Source organism: Lissotriton vulgaris, chromosome 7 (assembly GCF_964263255.1).
Source record: "Lissotriton vulgaris chromosome 7, aLisVul1.2, whole genome shotgun sequence".
NCBI lineage: Eukaryota > Metazoa > Chordata > Amphibia > Caudata > Salamandridae > Lissotriton > Lissotriton vulgaris.
The window spans coordinates 547487251-547507981 of NC_141695.1; the positions used below are offsets into that span (position 1 = coordinate 547487251).

The 20731-nt window shown below is 45.8% G+C and overlaps 1 protein-coding gene across 4 annotated transcripts in view; it reads left to right on the top strand.

Moving 5' to 3' along the window:
- Positions 1-20731, top strand: part of PIK3R5 (phosphoinositide-3-kinase regulatory subunit 5) — a 297464-nt gene that overhangs the window by 148432 nt on the left and 128301 nt on the right. For all 4 annotated transcript variants that reach the window (XM_086930629.1, XM_086930632.1, XM_086930630.1 and 1 more), the window contains exons 6-9: positions 2099-2168; positions 5592-5766; positions 6029-6182; positions 20455-20538. In XM_086930629.1, coding sequence (XP_086786755.1) covers positions 2099-2168; positions 5592-5766; positions 6029-6182; positions 20455-20538 — 483 coding nt within the window. The remainder of the gene's footprint in view (positions 1-2098; positions 2169-5591; positions 5767-6028; positions 6183-20454; positions 20539-20731) is intronic.

Sequence of the window (20731 nt, forward strand, 5' to 3'; positions counted from 1 at the left end):
TTTCTTCTTTTGTCGTCTTTTTTTCTTCAACTGTAGTCACTGTTTTGCTTCTAGTAATCTGGGGAAGGGTGTCTGAAGCTGGGCATTCTGTATTATCAGTGAGTTCGGTAAGGTTTGCACAGACTTGCTCCAATGAGTTAGCTGAATGGGCAGGCTCTCCAAATAGTGGTGTAGAGAGGTTAATCAACAAAGCACCACTCCATTCCGCTTTCCCTTCTTATTCTCCATTGCAACAAAACTTTCTTTCGGTCATAAAAGGCCATAAAAAGAAAAAAATCATATGCAAGTATAGCATTAATAGAGACATTTTAAGAATTCATTGATGGAGTATTACATAGTATATCCAAAAGAGATTTTTGTGTTTGTCCAATATCTTTACACCAGTTAAAAATAAGAATGATTAAAACCAGATAAAAGATGTTAAAATGTTGAAACTAAAAAGGACAAGAGTGCAGAGAACATTTTTTACAGTTACAGAGATGTGCTAAAAAAGGCCCCACGCCTGTGCCAGATAGAATTAAGAAAACGGGACACAGCAAAGACTATAGGGGGATGTGTGTCAGATCTTAAAATTCTATACACCTCCAATCACTGTGTACAGCCCATGTTTCTACATAATGGTATGAGCCAACACCGTCTGGCAGATATATCCAGGGCAGAAGAAGAGAACATGTATGTCAGTCTCATCAGGGCTGTTGCAGGCAGGACAACCAACAAAGGGATCTTTTGACCATTTATTCATCTTATTCTAGTTTATGTTCTCAGTTATATGGGCCTCAAGAAATGTCTATTTTTAGCAGTTGACTCTTTGTACATTTTTGTTGCCAGATCGTCACAGATTATAATAACAACTTAATCAATATGATGCATATTGTCACTGTTTTTCCGCGGTGAAGGAGCTGCCTTATTCACTCTTTGCTGTAAAGGTGAATTATTATGAACAAACAAATGAAGACGGTGACTGTGTTCAAGGCTTTTTCTTAAGCAGAAACAGAGTTTTAATTTCATGAACCTTATTGACTTTCAATAATACTCTGTGGACTGCTTCTATCTGGGTTTAGAAAAAAATCTGTCATCCTCCAGGTAGTTTTAAATCTTTCATGGTGTCCTCTGCTTACTCCTGCCCTGCTTGCAAGCCTCATTTGTGGTGATTTACTTTAGCTTGATTATCTTGGAAGCTGTGGCATTTCATTTCAGTTGGGCCCCCATCATTATGTACAAGGTTTTACAGTCTCAATATAAGGCACGGTGAATAATGAAATGTATATTGATGAGGAGCCCCATCTTAAACAGAAAAGGAAGGTCCATCGTATTAGTGGACACTAGGATAAAATTGCTAATATCATTAGTCGAGATGCCTCAAAAGCAATATATGTCTCATGAATACTCTAACGGTGATGGTATGGGACATGAAGATGTATGGATATATAAGATCAATAGAAGGAAAGTGTGTGTGATAAGTATATGCAAGATGTGGAGCATTTAGGGGATAGTTTGAATGGCATATGAGACCGACACTTCATGTAATAGAATGATTATACTTAGTCTTAGTCTGTAGATAAATAAACAAATAAATAAACATACTATGAATAGAAAATGTGTTGATTAATCAAGTTTTAGTCCTTCTTGTTGCAACCCAAGACTTTCCTTGGAGTGAGCGTTATTGTGGTCATGATATCCAGATGGATTTAGCCTCCCATAATATAAATTGGAAAGTACCAAGCCGACTTCTCCATCCTATAGTGATGAAATCCAATATTGAGGTTCTGCTTCCTAGTTTATTACTGTTCACAATTCATAGACTCTCTCTTGGTCTTAGTATTAATTCCTGATTGCCAATTCTTAACGGTTTCCTTATGTTGTTTGTGGTTGTTATCATTAGTGTCCTGAATTTTTCCTTCTTATAACATACCACTGTCATCTTATAGTTATTTTTTTGTTTATATATGAATAAAATGACTCTAATCTTTTGTCTATGTTTACTATTTATCTGACTACTACATAAAATATGATTCTACCCCTTATGGGCTGAGTGCTGAAAATAACCTTCCAGTTACCTCTTCTCTATGTGACCACTGTCCGGTTTGCCTCATAACAGGTGTTTCATACCAGAGGCTGGTCAGAGCGGAGCAGGGTCTCACGACGAATAATCTGCCAAACCGTACAATGTGAGTAGTACTGCAGAATCTATGTGGCTAGTAATTCTCAGATAATGAGCCAGTATAATGTAGAAACTGTGAAAATACATACTCTAAAAACAGACTTGTCACTTTTACTGCCAAAATATGTACTGTGCATAAATATTGTTTATGAATTGTTTGAAATGTACCTTAGCACACTGTTAATGCACATATCCTCAAATATATTGAGTGGAATTTCAATTGTAAATTAACCCGCCCCTACAAGCGGTAGCCCTCATTCTGTCCCGAGTCGACTACTGCAACGGACTCATGGCAGGGACCAAAAAATCGACCCTTGCCAAATTGCAAAGTGTCTTGCACACTGCCGCCCGGCTTGTCCTGAAACTTCCACGAAAATCCTCCATCTCCGCAGCCCTTAAGTCCCTGCACTGGCTCCCCCTACACAAGAGAATTCTCTTTAAAATTCTCATCGTAGCTTTTCGAGCCTTCAACAAAACCGGCCCTTCCTACCTAACCAAACGTTTCCCTCATTACACTCCGTGCCGATCCCTAAGATCTGCACAAGACAACCTCATGACCTTGTCTAAATTCAATCTAAAATCCAAAGGCGGAAAAACTTTAAGCATCCTATCCATAAAAGCCTGGAACAGTATGCCAAGGCACCTCAGGCTTCAAACATCTGAGAAACCATTCCGGAAGCTGCTCAAAACCTGGATCTTCACGCTCCCTGACGACTGGTCCAAAGCCGCCATTTAGCCTCCCCCACTCCCCTCTATGACTGGAATCAGGACCTATAGCGCCATGATGCTCCTTCCGGAGCGACCGCTTGCGCTTTATAAATACTACTCCAAATACTCCAAATACAAAAGGAAAGAAGTAAATTTGGCTGCATTTAGGGTTTTTTGTGAAACCGTTTACAGCATGTTTATTAAGGTTCTTCATAATGTCCCCTTCTTTTACAGGCAAAGTACAATGGAAACAATTGTTAGGAAAATGTTGGAAATACATATGCTACCGGGTAACAAAAAATATGAAAATCAAAAATTCAAGAAAACAAGATATTCTACAAGTGGTCAGTAAACATGACTCTGGGGCTCATTACGATCGCAGTGATTCCACCACCGGTAGCCTGCTGGTGGCGGATTCACCGCTAATTTGCTGCTATTCACCACCTGATAAATTATGATAGAAGGCAGTTTTCTGTCGGACGGGAATTCCGTCCTACAGGGTTCCAACACAGGCAATTATTCGCCTGGCGGAAACACAAAGCATACCCAGAATGGCGGCAGTGCCTAACAGGCACCGTCCCCCACATTAGGATGCTTCATATCCGCAAGTCTAGAATGGCGGTTCACCTGCCATTCAAAGGCTGGCGGAGATAGACTACGGGGGCCCATTGCTGGCCCCCCTTCAGCAGGGGCACTTCCCTACTGTACTTGTGGGGCACCTATGGTGCCCCCGACATTTCCCAGTATGATGTGACAGGCACCGCATGGTGCCTGCCACGTAGTGCAGGGAAATGCAAACCCCTACATTTTTACGATTGCGGGGATGCTGCAGCTTGCGGCACCCACCGCAATGGTAAAAATGCCCAATGTGACTGCCACCGTGGCGGTCGCATTGTGATTCCATCAGCGGGACTACCGCCATATAGGTGGACGGTCCCAATTCCCGTAACGATGGCGGACGGACTCAGGTCCTTCCGCCATCGTAATGAGCCCCTATGTTTCTTGTCCTCGTTATTACTATTAAGGTGCTCCCACCTCACTGAGACCGAAAAACTCCAAGAGTGCTGCAAATTAAACCTTGAACCTGTTATCAGATGCCATTAAAAGGCTCTCAGTCCCAGGATCCTCCTTGCAAACAAAGCCAAGATTAAAGGCCATTATGTCAAGGGAAGGTAGGTTGTAATGACTGGAATGAGAGGAAAAAGGAGTAAGAGTAATGAAGATTACCAGTAAGTAATCATGACATTACCTCTACGTCCCTCATCCTCGTCCCAGCCATTACTAATGAGGCATACCAAAGTAAAAACATGGACTTCATCTAAATACAAGCCCAGACACAAGATAATTCAATGCACACCAATGTTTTAATTGAATTTAAAAATAATCTGTGGCATAAAAGAATGCAGAACGTCGGCTCCAAAATATTTGTCAACATTGTGTAACCCCCGGAGTCTATAATGATGACCAAAGTTGTGGCAGCCATGAAAATCTCAACCATTGAGTTCTGCACAAGACGCTGCTAAACGTCTCATTGATTCACCCTGAATTCCAGGGGGTACAAGCAGATCAGCAATAGAGGAGGCCAAAGCTATAATGGATCTTATCCAGTGACTAATAGGTAAAGATGAATCCTTTTTCCCTTGACCTTATCCACCAAAAGCTACAAAACATTTCAGAATGCTTAAACAATTTGGATCTATCCAAATAAGTCTTCAAAGACTGCACTCTATTTAGGGTATGCAGACTCCCTTCCTCATCTGAGGAAAGATTATGAAAAAAACTCAGATCCAAGATCTGTGAAAAGAGGAAGCCATTAAGTAAAAAATGGAAGAAGCTGTTTTTATGTTCTTTGGAATGTCTCAACCCCTCCCATTCTTCCCTTCACATCACTTTCTTCTGAAGTCTCTTTACTTTTTTTCTCATCTTTCCCCTAGTTCAGAAATAGCAAATAGGAGGCTGTTACAAGTAGTCCAGGAAAAATAAGGGGGCAGCCATGTGTGTTATCAATGCTGTTCGATTAGGGGTTAATGTAACTGGCATAATTCTCTGTGGCGTAAATATTCGTAAGTATCACAAAATTACTTTTAATTATGTGTAATTACTTAAGAAGCGTAATTCTGCAGTTAGTGTTGTTTTCTTATCACAAAATGCACTCTGGTATCCAAAATGGGCCTGAGGATGCATTTTGCACTAAGCAAATATCACTACATGTTACATGATTGTAACAGAAGTAGACAGCAGCAGCTCGCGCTCTCTCGGCTCTTCCTGTGCTCATGCTGTAACTTTTTTGCCCCAGATTACTTTTAATTACTCAAGCTGGCATAATTGCGTAATTCCTCCAACATAATTAAAAAGTTGCCAAGACCTAGGTAGGATGTGCTGTGTCACTTCAACTAATCCTGACATTTTGATGAATTGACGTCCATGTACATCATGACGTTGTTTCTATTCATTTGCCTTAATTTATCCACAAAGCAGTCTGAGGTCAGTCAACGGCTCTCATGTGATCAACTAGTCAATCAATTTGATTTTCAAATTGTGACCAATATATTAATGCTGTCAGTGTTTGTCACAATCCAGTAGAAGTTGTTTGCTAAAGTAAAATGGGTACATATCAATGTAATACAATAAACTGCCCGCATTATGTAGTTTTAAAGTCTTGCCTACTGAAAACGTCCAGAATGAAGAAGGCCTTATGACATTAATCCCTCTTCTTCTTCAGCACTGTCCTACTGGTGAATCCGACTGAGGTCCCTGATGAGTTTGCCACTGTAGCAGACAGGCTGAGTAGCAACCAGCAACCCCAGGACATTAAGTACATCACGCTCATCAAGCACATCTACCAGTCCAACTTTGGCACTCACTATGATCTCGCAAGCCTGTGCCAAACTCTGAAGGTAGGCTGGGGCAATTTTGCAATGGGGAAGACATGTCCTCTATTAGTAGCACCACACACTAACCCAACAGGTCAGTCAGGAGACAAGTGGGCACCCTTTCTAAGGTGAAGTATGCAAGAGTACAGGACATAACCATACCAGAATGTACCACTGTGAAAACGCGTCCAGGAAGCAATTGTATGAAAATAATTGCTGAGCCCATTCTATTCTTCGTTCAGGTGTAGTCATGTTTCTGTGTCTCATGTATTTTTCTTCAATTTAGTCCAAGTCCCTTGAAGAGCTGGCAAGCATCTTCTCTGAATCCACGGAGGCGCTGGAGAGGGCGGCAATCACCAACTACCCGGCCAAGGCCACCGAGTGGCTGAAAAACAAGCTTCAGGACATTGGACAGAAAGCTGGCTTTCTGAACCAGACAGGTATTGAGTGATGAGAGAGGAAGTGAGGGAGTAGGTGAAAGGAACGTTGGTAAATGGAGACTCCTCTGCCTTAATCTTGGTAGAGCAGTAGTAGTTGATTGCAGGCTTGCCAGCACACACAATGGACCTGTGTGCCACAGTATTTGCTATCTTCACTCAGTCTTCCACTGAAGACCCTATATCACACAGCAAAAGGAAAGATGAACAGAGTGGGTTTCCAGGTCTTCTGCAGAGATAATGCCCTACAGGATCTTTGCAACCCCCCACTCCTACTGCCCCCCAGACATGAGTGGTAGCTTTTCTTTTTGGTGATTGTGAGGTTTGCTGCCTAGAGTGGGTTTGGCTCCAAGGGCCGCCACTCTCCTGCACCCTGTCCACTCCAAGCCCCTACATGGCTGTAGAGGCTCTGATGGGTTCAAAGCTCCACCGCCACCTCTAAGTCTGCCCCTCCAAGGCCCTCTTCCTTCTCACATATAGTGAAAATATTTTAATAATTGACAGTTCAGTGATAGGTTCTTTGACAAACTATCATCCATTTAACTACCTATTTTAACCAATCATCTTTGGTTGAAGTGCTAAATCATCTCTATCCTACAAATCTTAGAATTGTAATTTGGAATTAAAAGTACCTCTGATTTTTGTGATTTTTATAGACCATAAAATCAATGCACATGTTTCTTTTGATCAACCTAGATTAAGGCGGGCAAACACAGTTATCACACACACACGCACACGCGCACACACACGCACACACACACGTACACACACACACAACCACACACACACACACACACACACACACACACCCTCCCCCCCCCCCAACATCAGACGGGCACAGAAACCGATGTTTGTTGCTCTTAATGTTGTTTATTGCAGTTTAGTCATCATGACGAGTTTCGGACAATGCTGACCTTGATCACATACGCACTGCAAGAGCTTAACTTTCATTTACACTCATTACATGGTGCATAAACATAGAAAACATCCTAAAACCCGATGAAACCCAACTGTATGTAGGTAAAGTTAGGACCTAGTTTGCACAGGAAAAGAGTTTTTTGACTTGCCTACATCTTTGGCATAATTTGACAAATCTTCACAAAATGTTCCTAATTTAGTGCCCCAGTGTTTTTTGTTGTGCAAGGAATGTTTCGGGCTGATCTGTGAAGCGTGAACTGCTGAACGGAATTACATCAAATTTGGCAGAAATGCAGATATTGGTCCAGGGAAGTGTTGTTTTTGTGATTTGGGTTAAATCTGTTCAGTAGTTTTAGAGATATTAACTGAAATCCAAATTTGTATATATTAGGACGTGGATCCTCCAAGGGTTGGACGGAGCCCGTTCTCAAATGTGACTGGTTGCCAATAATTCAAACGGGGAAGTGTTGACAGCCATCGTGAGTTTCAGCTCAAGAAAAAACAGAAAACAATTGAAGAAGGGGGCAGGGTATGTATACCCTGATCCCCTAGGCCTCTTGGTGGAGGGGAGTCTCCAGTGGGACCCCACCAGGGAAAAAAAACCTTTTTTAAATAAATATTTTAGCGCAAGTCGTGCTGGAGCCGTGGCTCCTGTCCAAAAATTAAAAAAAAGAGAAATTTATGCTCCTGTGTTTCTCTATTGCTAACCCCCAGGGTGGACTAGTTCCTGGAGGCATGCAGCCATAAATGTTGTATATTAATAGGGGGGTCTCATGGACACCCCATACTCTGGAGACCGGCACCTTCCCGGGGCTATTTAACAAATGAATGCAGAGAAGGGCCATACAGCCTCGCCCGCAGCCCCACGGATCACCACCTCCCTTTACGCTAATAAAAAAAAAATTTGGGGGCCACCACCTCCTCAGAGTCAGCACTGGTTACCGTACTGGACAACCTTCGGACGCGTGTCGACAGTCGTCGGGCAGTCTTTTTAGTGCTACTCGACATGTCGGCCGCGTTCGATACGGTCTGCCATCAAACCCTCATCAGAAGACTGGAGGAGTGAGGGGTCACAGGGAGTGCAAGAGATTGGCTGGCTTCTTATCTGGGTAGCCGGCAACAGCTGGTTTCGCTTCCTCCATTCCGCTCTTAGTCAAGGAAAGTGGGACAGGGGGTTCCACAGGGCTCGGCCATCAGCCCTATACTTTTCAATCTGTATCTTCGCCCCCTGGTCCAGCTTATAAAATCTTTTGGTGTCTCGGCTTTTAACTATGCCGACGACACCCAGCTGGTCTTTTCTCTGGAAGGAAACAACGCGGTCTCGCTGGAGACATTTCATCGCTGTATGGCAGCCACAGCGGACTGGCTTCGGGCCAACTCCCTCCAATTTAACAGCTCTAAGACGGAGATGCTCCACTGCTCCAGTGATCGAATTCCGCGGGTTCTTCCAGAGAACTTCTGGCCCACCGCCTTTCCTGAACCAGTAGCGGCGGCGGAATCAGCCCGTAACTTGGGGGTAATTTTTGGCCCGAATCTACAGCTTGACTTGCATGTAAACAAAACCATCTCTACGTGCATGATGCTGTTACGCATGTTGCGCAAAGTTCTGACCCTTCTCTCCGCCCAGGCCAGGCCAGAGGTAGTTTGCAGCACTATTCTAAGTCGTTTAGATTACTGCAATGCGCTGCTTCTGGAGGCCCCAAAAAATCTGGTGGGGAAGCTACAACGGGTGCAGAACATGGCTGCCAAGTTGGCTCTCTCGCGGGCTAGGTCTAGCTCTTCCACTCTTGCTTTAAGAGACCTGCACTGGCTCCCGGTGCATTTGCGAGTGGTGTATAAGGCCGCGTGTTTGGTGTTTAAGGCCGTACACCAACAGGGCCCAGTACCACTTCGTGACATGTTTGCTTGGTACTCTGCCTCGCGGCCCCTTCGCTCATCTTCGGCCAACTTGTTGGTGGTCCCAAGGTTCCAGAGAGTCAGGATGGGTGGCCGCTCATTTAGTGTTGCGGCTGGCAGACTTTGGAATTCCCTGCCTCTCTCTCTGAGAAGCCATAAGGATTACCTACCATTTAGGAAAGCGCTGAAAACGCATCTGTTTCCGAAAATTGTCTGAGCAGTGAGTTGTGTTTCTGCCGAAGTTCAAAGCGCCAGGATGCCCTCTGGGTGATAGGTTGCGCTCTATAAGTATACAAAATAAATAAATAAATTTTATAAAAGAGGCCCCCACAGACAAAGCCCCCCCCCCCGGGACCACCACCACCCTGGGGCCAAATTCTTTTTTTTTTTAAATAGGAGGGGGCTATGCAGCTCCCCTCCCGGACCATTCTCGTTTCGGGGACCACCATTTCCCTGGGTCAAGCCATACAAGATTAAAGGAGGGGGGGGCTGCACAACCCCCCACCTGGAGCCATAGATGGCCCTGGAGACTGCCACCTACCTACGGCCGGCTTCAGCAATGTCCCTGTGTGCCCACCTCTGGGACATAGCTGTTTGCTGTGGCTTGGTGGGAGCTTCACTGCTTTCGCCAAGCCACAGCAAATGCTCCTCTATCAATAAGCGAGTGCTCAGAAATGCTCTCAATTGCTGGAAGCAGAGCAGAATTGCTTTCAGACACAGGGTGCGGCATATTTAGCAGCTCCCTATGTCTGAAAGAAACGGCGGGTCCCGCAAGAGGCGGGGAGCTTGCAGGGACTGTGCTGACCTTCTAGCTCCCCTTGCAGTCCCCATGCAGACTGGGTGCCCTAAGGGCAAATGGCGGGTCCCAGGGAATGGGGCCTCCAGGGCCGAAATTGGCCCAGTGAACGGGGTCATGCATCGTCCCTCCCCTAAAACTATTTAAACATTTTAAAAGGCCCAACCAACTACCCTTTCTGTTACCTCTAGCAAGTCTCACACATCGGGATTGATGAGCGGTTATCAACGGCCCGCCCCTTTCTCCACCAGTCTGCAAATGTGCCTCCTGGAGCACTACTGGTTGCTGGATTCAGTCCCTTTGGATGCTGAGGGTCCTTGGGGGCCAGGAACCCCTTCTGTTACCTCCAGTAAGTCCCACACAGAAGGATTGCTGTGAGCTGGTCTTAGGCCCTGCACCCTTTCTCCACCATTCTGAAAATGTGCCTTCATGTGCCCTACTGGTTGTGGGATGAAGTCCTTTTGGATGCTGAGGTTCCTTGGGGGCTCAGAATCCTTACTCTTACCTCTAGTTAGTCCATCAAAGCAGGATTGCTGTAAGCTGGTCGAAGGCCTCGCCCCCTGTCTCCACCAAATTCACTTAAAAAACAACGCTTACAGGGACATCATAGTTTGGAAATAACATTTAAAAACAAAGTTTACAGGTACGTAATAATTACAAGATAGAATTAAAAAAAAACAGAAATCCCCCCCAAAAAACTAAAACCTATGCCCCAGCCTGCACTGCTTATGACCTCACATGTTATATCACTCATGACCTGTTCAGTGACATCACTGATGACATCTCAAATCACATCACAGATTACATAATCTACAAACCACTCACCCCCCACTCCACCCATACACTCTGTTGTGTGCCCACTCACATACCCATACAAGTGCTCACACATCCACACTAGTACTCACACACTGACTCACTCCTCCATAAAGCCACTCACACAACCATTCACTCACCCATACAGCCACTCATACAACTAGTCACTCTTCCTCACAGCCAGACACTCACCCATACTGCTATTCACACACAGACTTATTCACCTATACAGCCACTCACACACCCATACAGCCTCTCAAAACAGCCACTCACTCACCCATACAAGCACTCTCATAACTGCTCATTCACCCATACAGTCATTCACAGACACTCACTCTCCAATACAACCATTCACACACCAACTCACTTAAACAAACACTCACTGAAACAGTCATTTACTCACCCATACAGCCAATTACATATCCAGTCACTCACTCATGCGGTTTTTCAGACACCCACTCACTCACCCATGCAGTCACGCACACAGCCTCTCACTCACCCATGTTGCCACTGACACACCCACTCACTCAGCTACATAGCCACTCTCACACGGAGGTGCGTTCCTAACCAGCCAAGATGGCGGAGGCAACTCTGTAGAGCTCTGTCCCAACAACCTCAAATAGCCTGAATAAACAGCGTGAAACCCCAAACAAAAAAGCCTGCAATGGAGCGATATGGACACTCGAAGTGAAGTGCCAGTAAGAAACTCTGTAGGAATGGAACAGCGACAAGTTGCAGACCGGAGGCGCAACAGCACACTAGACCTGACGCCTGAGGCAAGCCACCGACGAGACAGCAGAGGGATCCCAGCCTTCGGCGAAGAAGCACCTGAGGCACCCCCGTCAGCCATCAAGAAGAGGTGAATGCCGAAGAGATAAGGCAATATCAGTAACACAGCAGCTCAACCTCAGTGATCGGAGACGGGCCCTGTCGCAGCGCGCGCCTCAGATAGGAGCAAGAGTGAACCTGCCTACAAGCGAGGGAACACCCACGTAGCCATCGTGGGACTCAGGACGCCAGCGCACATCCCTGGGACCAGGAAGCAACAGGCGTCCTCCGGCATAACAAAAAAAGACAGAATCCAGAGCTGGGAACACACCGCAAGCTGAGAACTGCACAGCGGTGAGAGGACATTGCCCGCCAAGTGAGATCCCCAGCCTCCTCAATGGTAAGGCGCAAGACCCGGGGGAACATGGGAGGAGCTGGAGCTCCTAGCCAGCATACACCACAAGGCACTGAATCAGGGGGACACCTCTCTCTCACAAAAAACAGGGAACCGAGCCTATGAGCTAGCAGGTAACAATTGTAAGAGGGGACAAAAATGAACGTCGATCAACACCGGCAATAATTAGATCCGGGAGCTGTAACTAACAAACAGAGATCCCTACAAAGGGAAATACGCATGAGTTGCAGACTGGACTGGATGAGCACAACCCCAAGTCTGTAGCCCCAGGACACACAAAGCCTAAGCGGTAACCCCCTAGGTGGGATTGCAAATCAGAACCCAACCATCGGAGACCCACAAGAAGTAAGACGGCAATCTACACCGCTAGACCACACCACAGGCTGAAACCAAGTAGCACTTGGGCCTACTCCATCAGGTCAGAATTGAATCATTCTAAGCACCCCACTGGGACAAATGAAGTGAAGTGCACCAACTTACGCGAGCATAGGCCCAGAAATGACGTGAAGCCCACCCCGCACAGAATACAGAAATTACTCACAACTGTAAAACTCCTTAGTGACAAGAAGCTACATCCACAGCGCCCTCTATCCTGGCCAAGCACAAAACTATATGGCGCAACTCCACTACCTAAGACTTGACACTGTGAGTGGCCCCCCTAACAGCTCTCGACCCACCCCGGGAATATGGCCAGAGCATAGGATTATACAGTAAACACCTGTGAAGCGCCTGGGGCGAAACAAGTGTGAAGTGGGCGCCAGACCTACAACTGCCGCCCTCCCGACTGCACTTGAATGCATGGGAGTGTAGTCGCCCGACACCTGCTATACGCCGGTTGATAAATTCTCCTTCCTCCCCTGGGGTGAACTTCAATGCCCACGAGTGGCTGGCCCAGAAGACAGCAACCTTAAGAATAGAATTGCGATACAATATCTGATAAGTAGAGATTAGTGAGCGTTTGGGGGTACAAAATTGACAACCAATCTGGTAAAGATAGTGCCTAACGTAAGTCACCCAACAGAATATCTGAATGCTCTCAGCATAAAAGTTAGCCATGGGCCGCTTTCCGGACAAACACGCAGCAACCCCTGCACATCCAGAAGCGCAAGGGACCCAAAACACAGTAGAAGAGAGAGTGGGAGAAGTCCCAAACCTAGCACTCTTGACCAAACTTGACTCAGTCCTAGCCACAGTGGAGAATATTGGAGCTGCCCTGAACCACACCTGATCTACACTGGAATCAAAAATAGGCAAGGTCCCATCAGACTTTACCCTGCTAAGAGCTGATCACCGAAAGGTGTCGGACAAAGTCCTGATAAACGAGCAAATCCTACTGGAATTGAAACCCCGAACCCTCAGCAATGCAGCAGCACTGCAAGACATCATTGACTGTGTCAGCATACTTGAATACCAACTGGAACACGCGGAAGGCCGCTCGCATCGCAACAACATACGTGTGGTAGACCTACCAGAGGGAGAGGAGGGACAAGACCCTATCTCAGACATTGAAGGCTGGCTGCGAAAACTCCTCCCAGAAGACACTCTGTCACCACAGTTCATAGTGGAGAGAGCACACCGTGTACCGGCCTGTTGCCTACCCCCGGGAGCCAAGCCACGACCGCTGCTTTTCAAGCACTTAATTATAGAGACATGGACACAGTGCTCAGAGAAACTTGCAAGCTTGCTGAAATGAAAGTGCAAAACCACCGACATCCACTGTTTCCTGATGTTCCCTGCTACACTGCAAATAGTCACAACAGGACAAGCATGTGTTTTTCGATACACCCTCTGAAGTCTGGGACTGGCTAGACAAATCAGGACAATTAACGGGGCCCAGACTGCCCGCAGACATACAATCACTGTGCCAAAACAAGAAGAACCGCCCCTGTGGCAGAGGAGGGAGCCCCAGGCACGTAAGAACACAAGCAGCAATACCCGGCATGGAACAAAGAATGATGAAGCGTCAAGAAGCTCACCATGTAGCCGCAACCATCCGAAACCACCTCGCAACCCCTTGTACCAGACACATACACAAATCTCTTCCAGAGTTCTGCGGGGCCCTCACCAGTTTTATCAGAGGACCGAGACTCCCTCTAGATGCCGGATAGGACGCCACAGATGTCCGAAAATATAATATGATCAATGGCAATTGATCAGTATAGTGTCTCCTTTTAATGTTTAAGCACCCACTTCACTTTCAAATTAACATAACACAACTTGGCGGAGGCAACCTCAAGCACCTATCGCCACTAATAGATATTATTAAATCGGCGCACTCCTAATGCAGTATGCTCTCTTCACCAAATCTGTTACACTCACGACATAAACTTAAGAGATACAGGGATTCACAAATTAATCCTAATCAGGACCGAGGTGAGCACTAACAAACATAAGCGCATAACGCGCTACCCGTGGAGTGGTGTGGCTCACTGGCTAGAGGCGGCAGACCTGTAAGCAGAGAACGGCCCGGGACCAGGGTTCAATACCCGACGCGGCAGGGTCTTGGACCAGGGTCAACGGACTCGATAATTCTCGCCTCAGTGCCTACTCTAACCAGGGAACACACTCGGCAACTCTGGGCATTAAGCTTACCTCATCTCCACAACGGCCCCCCACAGATGCCGCGGATGCCTGGTTTCACCCTGGAGATACCCACAAAAGGGACCATCTCACAGGGAAAACTAGGACGGGTTCCCCAGCGGTCTATAGCGCCAGGACACTCGGGTAGAGTAACAGTGCGCTTTACAAGTATCCCACATTTACATTTACATTTACCCCGAGTTCAGTCATTCCTAGCATGACAGTTGCCACCATTTGACCTCACGGTCTGGACGAGCATCGACTATGATTTCGCCCTTATAAAGTTGTCCGCAACCCAGTTATAGCCATGCTTTCCATTATGATCACCTCATTGCCAGAGACCCTATCAGGCACCCTGGTCACCGACAGTACCCTCAGCCTCCCCTACATAGGCAGAGAAAAACCGCACACATGGCACGGACCAATGTTTTGACATGGATTGTGAGGGGCATGCATACACCCACCCGCAGATATTCAGTATATGCATACCTCCAACGCAGACACGCAGTAATTGTTCTTTTACAAGAAATGAACATCACTCAAATTGAGGCAGACCACCTCCACAAACGTTGGAGGAGACAAGTATTCAGTACAAATTACTCCACTCAGGCAAGAGGAGCACTGGTATGGATATGGGCAGGTGTCCCACACAAGGTAGAGGAAGGAGTCACAGACCTGGAGGGACGATACGTATTCGTAAAGAGCACACTGAATGGTCAAGCGCTACTAATTGGCTCCGTATATGCCCCAAATGTAGAGCAAAACTCATTCCTTAGGAAACTCACGGGTGTACTAGCTAAATGGTGCGGACTCCCCTGGCTCATTGAAGGAGATTTTAACTCTGTCCTAGACATGGAATTGGACAGGACATACCATTCCCTAACATGCACCATAGCAACATCCTATGCGCAGGCACTGAAGAAACGGCTAATGAATTGGTTGCTAATAGACACATGGAGGACTCTTAATTCACAACACAATTTTACTCATTCTATTTCTCAGTACATGATCTTCATGTCTGGCTCGATCGCATAGTTGGATCACCATCCTTTTTTCCACTTATTAAACACACAGAATATTTACGTTGCAACACTCTGACCACAACCCCCTGCTACTGCAGCTCACATGGGATATAGGGCCTTCCCCAGTCCCTACATGAACCCTTCAACCAGCAGTGTTTGAAGACCAGGTGTTCCGTTATTTCCTAGGGACATCCATACTAGAATATTTCGAGGTAAATGAACAGACTGCAGAGGACCACCCATAGAGTGGGATGCCCTTAAGGTGACCCTAGGAGGCCACTGCCTGCTAGCCACCTGGAATATACAGAAGAAGCTGAATGAAGAACTCAGTCACATAAAGCAACAGCTGTTGCGACAAGAGATAAGACAGTCAGCTGGTAACAAAAACATGGGAAAGCTAAACGCACTGAGAAGTGAACACACATACCTGTTAGGAAGGCCTTGCTGCCATAACTATGCAGCCCACCCAGCACGCACAAACGACACTACAGACTGTGCAGGTAAAATGCTGTTGTGGCTACTATGACAAGAACAAACACACCATCCTATAGGAGCCCTGTGATCTGACACTGGACAACTAGCATAGACACAGCACAAAATACACGAAACAATTACACACCACTATACTAAGCTGTACCAATCAGCGAGACCCCACAATGAGAGGCTGCTCACAATGTTTTTAGAGTCTGTGCATCTACCTGAAACACAATAGAGCAAAGCAAACTAATAAACAAACACATAACACCCAAAGAAATTTGAAACGCAATCCTGGCGCTAGCAAATGTGAAAACACCTGGCCCAGATTGATTCCCAGCAAGATTTTACAAAGCATATGCCACAATACTCGTCCCCCACTTACCCACGCTATATACAGAGGCACTGAGCTAGCAGAGACTTCCCCCGTCTATAAGAAAGGCAAAACTGGTGTCCTTGCCCAAGCCAGATAAATTCTCCACCGAATTGGGATCTTACAGATCACTAGCCCTCCTTAATGTTGACTATAAAATATTAGCCAAGCTACTAGCTGACAGGCTCACACAGTTGGTGTCCTCTCTGGTACACGCTGACCAGAATGGGGTTGTGTCTTCCAGGAGAACCTCATTGAATCTGAGACACTTCAGAATCGCCACTTATTCAAACACCCACTGGGCACGCGCAGGATGTCTTATATTAGACCTAGAGGAAGCTTTTGATTCTTTGGAATGGGGGTTCCTCTTCACGGCGCTCGAGAGTTATAAACTGGGGGGCTTCTTCCTAGCATGGTCATACTGCTTACAATGCTCCAACAGTGCGAGTAAAAACAGGCCCTTACATATCGGACATCGTAAATCTTCAAATAACTAGGCAGGGATGACCCTCTCTCGCTGCTGCTCTTTGCAGTAGCAATTGAGCCATCAGCAGAGTTACTCAGGTTCGAAATGGGGGACGGCATCCCACTAGGCGATGGCGCATACACACCATTTTGTTATACGCCGATGATCTCCTGCTATATATAAATGACGCCCACCAAATTCCCCAACAGCTGGCCCTCACTCTGGATAAATGTGCCACCATATCGGGACTAATGGTGAACATCTCTAAGTCCGATCTGTACTCCTTTAGCAAGAATGGCATAGACTCAGTGCACACATTCAAAGGCATACAGGTCTGATGGTGCGCGGACACATTCCGCTATCTCGGAATTCGCATATACCGAAACCTGATGGACTTACTAGATGGAAACCTCGACAGAGCCATAACCGCGGTCCAATCCTAGATGACATTCTGGAGGACACTACTCTGTCAGTGACGGGAAGGGTAGCTCTCACAAAGATGGTAATTCTATACCGATTCTATATTGTTTTATGAATCTCCTGCTATATGTTTCTCCTTCCTTTTTCTGCTCATTAGAAAAATTGCTCAAAGACTTTATATGGGGACACTCCAGACACTGCGTAGCAATTAAAAAACTCTACCTGCCTGTGGACCAGGGAGGCCTAGCGGCCCGAACCTGGAACAGTACTACCTGGCTGCTCAACTGCAGTGGGTGACCAGGTGGATGGCAGATCCACACAGAGGAGACCCAGCGATCACACATCCACCTTATAGCTTTGGACCTGATGGGACTCTTCTACCCCTGTGCAAAAAACAAACCACCAGACTCATTGCTGCTCAACTTGGCACACAGAGCTATCGCAGAGCGCTATATATAACCCGCGCAGTCAATCCGTATGCAATGGCCCCGCCACTTGAAGGGACCCCAGAGGTACCGTAACCACCACAGTGAGGGAACTGCAGCAGTGGTGAAATGCAGGAGTCCAGGACATAGGAGACCTATATCGTGAGGGGGCTCTACTTCCGTACACCACTCTGGTAGAGGAAGAGGAATTACCCGCCCAGACAGTTCCTGCTACAATGCTCCCTCTTGGCAGCACTTACCGCAGAGGTGGGGTGCCTTATTCACTGAACCAACTACACACCTTACGGTACAATATACACACGTCATAAGTCAGTGCGGACATCTAACCAAATGGGTCGAGGCCTCACTAAGACACCACAGGGCGGCTGACTTGTCGTCAGTCAGGTAGCCCTGCTAGAACGCAATGGGCTGCCAATTTTCGAACCTATAATGCTCCTCGGTATTGTTGATACTTGTAGAAATTCCCAGGAATGCACGCCTTACGTCAGATTCAATTCTATATTATATACAGGGCATATCTCACACCCACGTAAATTAATCAGTACTTCAAACACCGAGACGCTGCATGCCCTAGATGCTCACTTGCTGACGCAGATTTACTGCACATGATATGGGGATGCCCTACCCTGGTCGACTTCTGGAAAGCGGTAGCAGACACTCTGCACAGATAGAGTACTCCAGCTTGACTGGCACACGTACATTCTGCACCTGTACCAACAAAATCGCAATAACAAAGTCACTTTCTGGTTTTTGGACCCGAGGATGATGGTAGGGAAGAGGCTGATCACCAAAGGGTGGAAAGCCCCTGACCCCTCACATATCATAATGTGCAGACAATAGATGGTCTCCTGGGTGAAAGCAGAGAGCACCGTCCTCCACCAAGAAGACACACTGGGCCTTCGTAAGATCCCTATAGCCAATAACTGGTATATAATCCTGTCTACCCTGACCCTCATCAATAACAATTACACATCGCCCCTGGACTCAGCAATAGCTGCATCTTAAAAACATATATCACAAACAGATTAAGATGCTGAACAAGAAACCTCGTCAAGCGAACACACAGAAAAGGCGGGCATGCCCACCTCACAATCTATCGAACGCCAGTACCAAAATGCCAGCTACACACACTAACTCACAGAACACAATGACCAGGGTGCCCAAGTGACAATCTCAGAGCTCAGACTTGACCCTATTATGTATTATTTTGTCATTGTTCCATTAGAACCCCATTTCCACAGTTCAAGTCGTTTTGTACACCTTACCATTGAAAACACAGAAGAAGAGCGCATGTCCCAACAACTCCAAACAGGTTGTGGCACTTAATAAGCTGTGCAACAGATAACCATTAGAAAATGTTATTACATGATGCAAACTGTAACCATGCAATAATTGGTGAACTGACTACACGTATGACCACTGTAAGCACAATGGTGTAATGCTACCCAGAAGACTTTTGTAATAAGCAATTATGATAAGCACCAATTTGATGTATATGTAAAGCTCAATTATAACCTGCTAAAACAAGAAAACTAATAAAACAGATTTCCCAAAAAATTGTCGCTCACACACCTATTTACTCACCCTCATAGCTACTCACATACCTACTTATACATCCATACAGCCACTCACACACCAACTCACACACAATACAGCCACTCACACACCCACAAAACACTCATGCACTCACTCACACACCAATACAGCCACTCAGATGCCTACTGACACACCTATACAACCACTGACACAACCACACACACACCTACAGACGTAGTCAGAAATCCACTCACTCACCCATACAGTCACTCATGCATACACTCACACACCCGTACAGCCACTCACACACTGATACAGACAATCACACCCACTGAGATCACATGTTACAAATAATATCACTCATTAGTAGTACAACTAGTATACTAATTTAAACACATATATATATATGTATATACTAAAGTTGATGTAAATAAACTCTTTTTCCCTGAAAATATTTTTTGATTTTCAAACATTGACAATAGCGCAGAGCCAATAAAACTATGTTCTTGACAGTTGGTTACAATGTGATCGCCATATGATCTGTGTATAAGGGGTGGTAACTGCTCAGATTTGCGTATTCACATATAGAGTCTTACTAGGCTTCTAAGTTTGGGCATTTTTATCTGGTTCCAGGCTATTCAGTTCACAATCTAGGGTGAGCAATCCAGGCCAATTTGGAATGCTGGTGACACGCTCCCCTTTGAGGTTACCACAGTAACTGTGCTTCAGTTCCCTAGGAAGCAAGGGTGAGCGGATAAGAGCTCAATTGGCCTTTCCCACTAACATAGCTTCACACACAACTTTATAAAGTTTAAAGGTATGGAATATTTTGACGAGCTGCATTATAATTTGATGATTAATTTCCATTGAACTAAACCAATACAGAGAGCACACATTTTTGCTTTCAAACTCTTACATTGGGAGGTGGAAATTTCAATATTCAATGTTTCTAAACCCAGCAGATATTTTCTATTTCATCTTCTGTTTGGCTGGTTTCATTGATATCTGTGTAGTTTTTCACAGTTATTACAGTGTGCCACCCTGAGCTTTTAATCATGCACTGAAAGCTTAATGAGAAATGCTTTGTTATTGTATTCATTTTCAATTAACTAAGTAACTAAAGTAATACTATATCTGACTGTTCTATAATTATCCCCAGTCAGAAGAGTTGGAGGATTCATCGAGAGGAGGGACAGCGCTTTGCTCTGGACATATTGACGCCTGTAGGGTCTTTCTTCTGAGCATGCCACCCTGCCAGTAGCATATGGATCTAGTGGTCAAGTGTACCTCATTTGTACCTTAATGAATCATGCTTTAAAGCACCCTCTTTGACTTTCCACTTGTCTTTTCAGAGGATGCCAGCTCAAGTCACTTGCAGACGATCCCTCTGCTCACAGCGACGTGCTTCACGTACCGATGGGACGAGGATCACTTTGGTAAGTTAAGTGGACATGCAAGGAATGCAAGGATCAAGGGCTACCTCTGGGGAAGACATAACTTATTTAGTGATCTTATGAGCCCACCAGCATGTTTTGTGTGCATTTTACTGACAGGTTTGTTCCACTTTAGCATTTGTCGTCCATTGGCAGATATCCGATTTACAATATAGTACTAAAGTTGATGATGAGC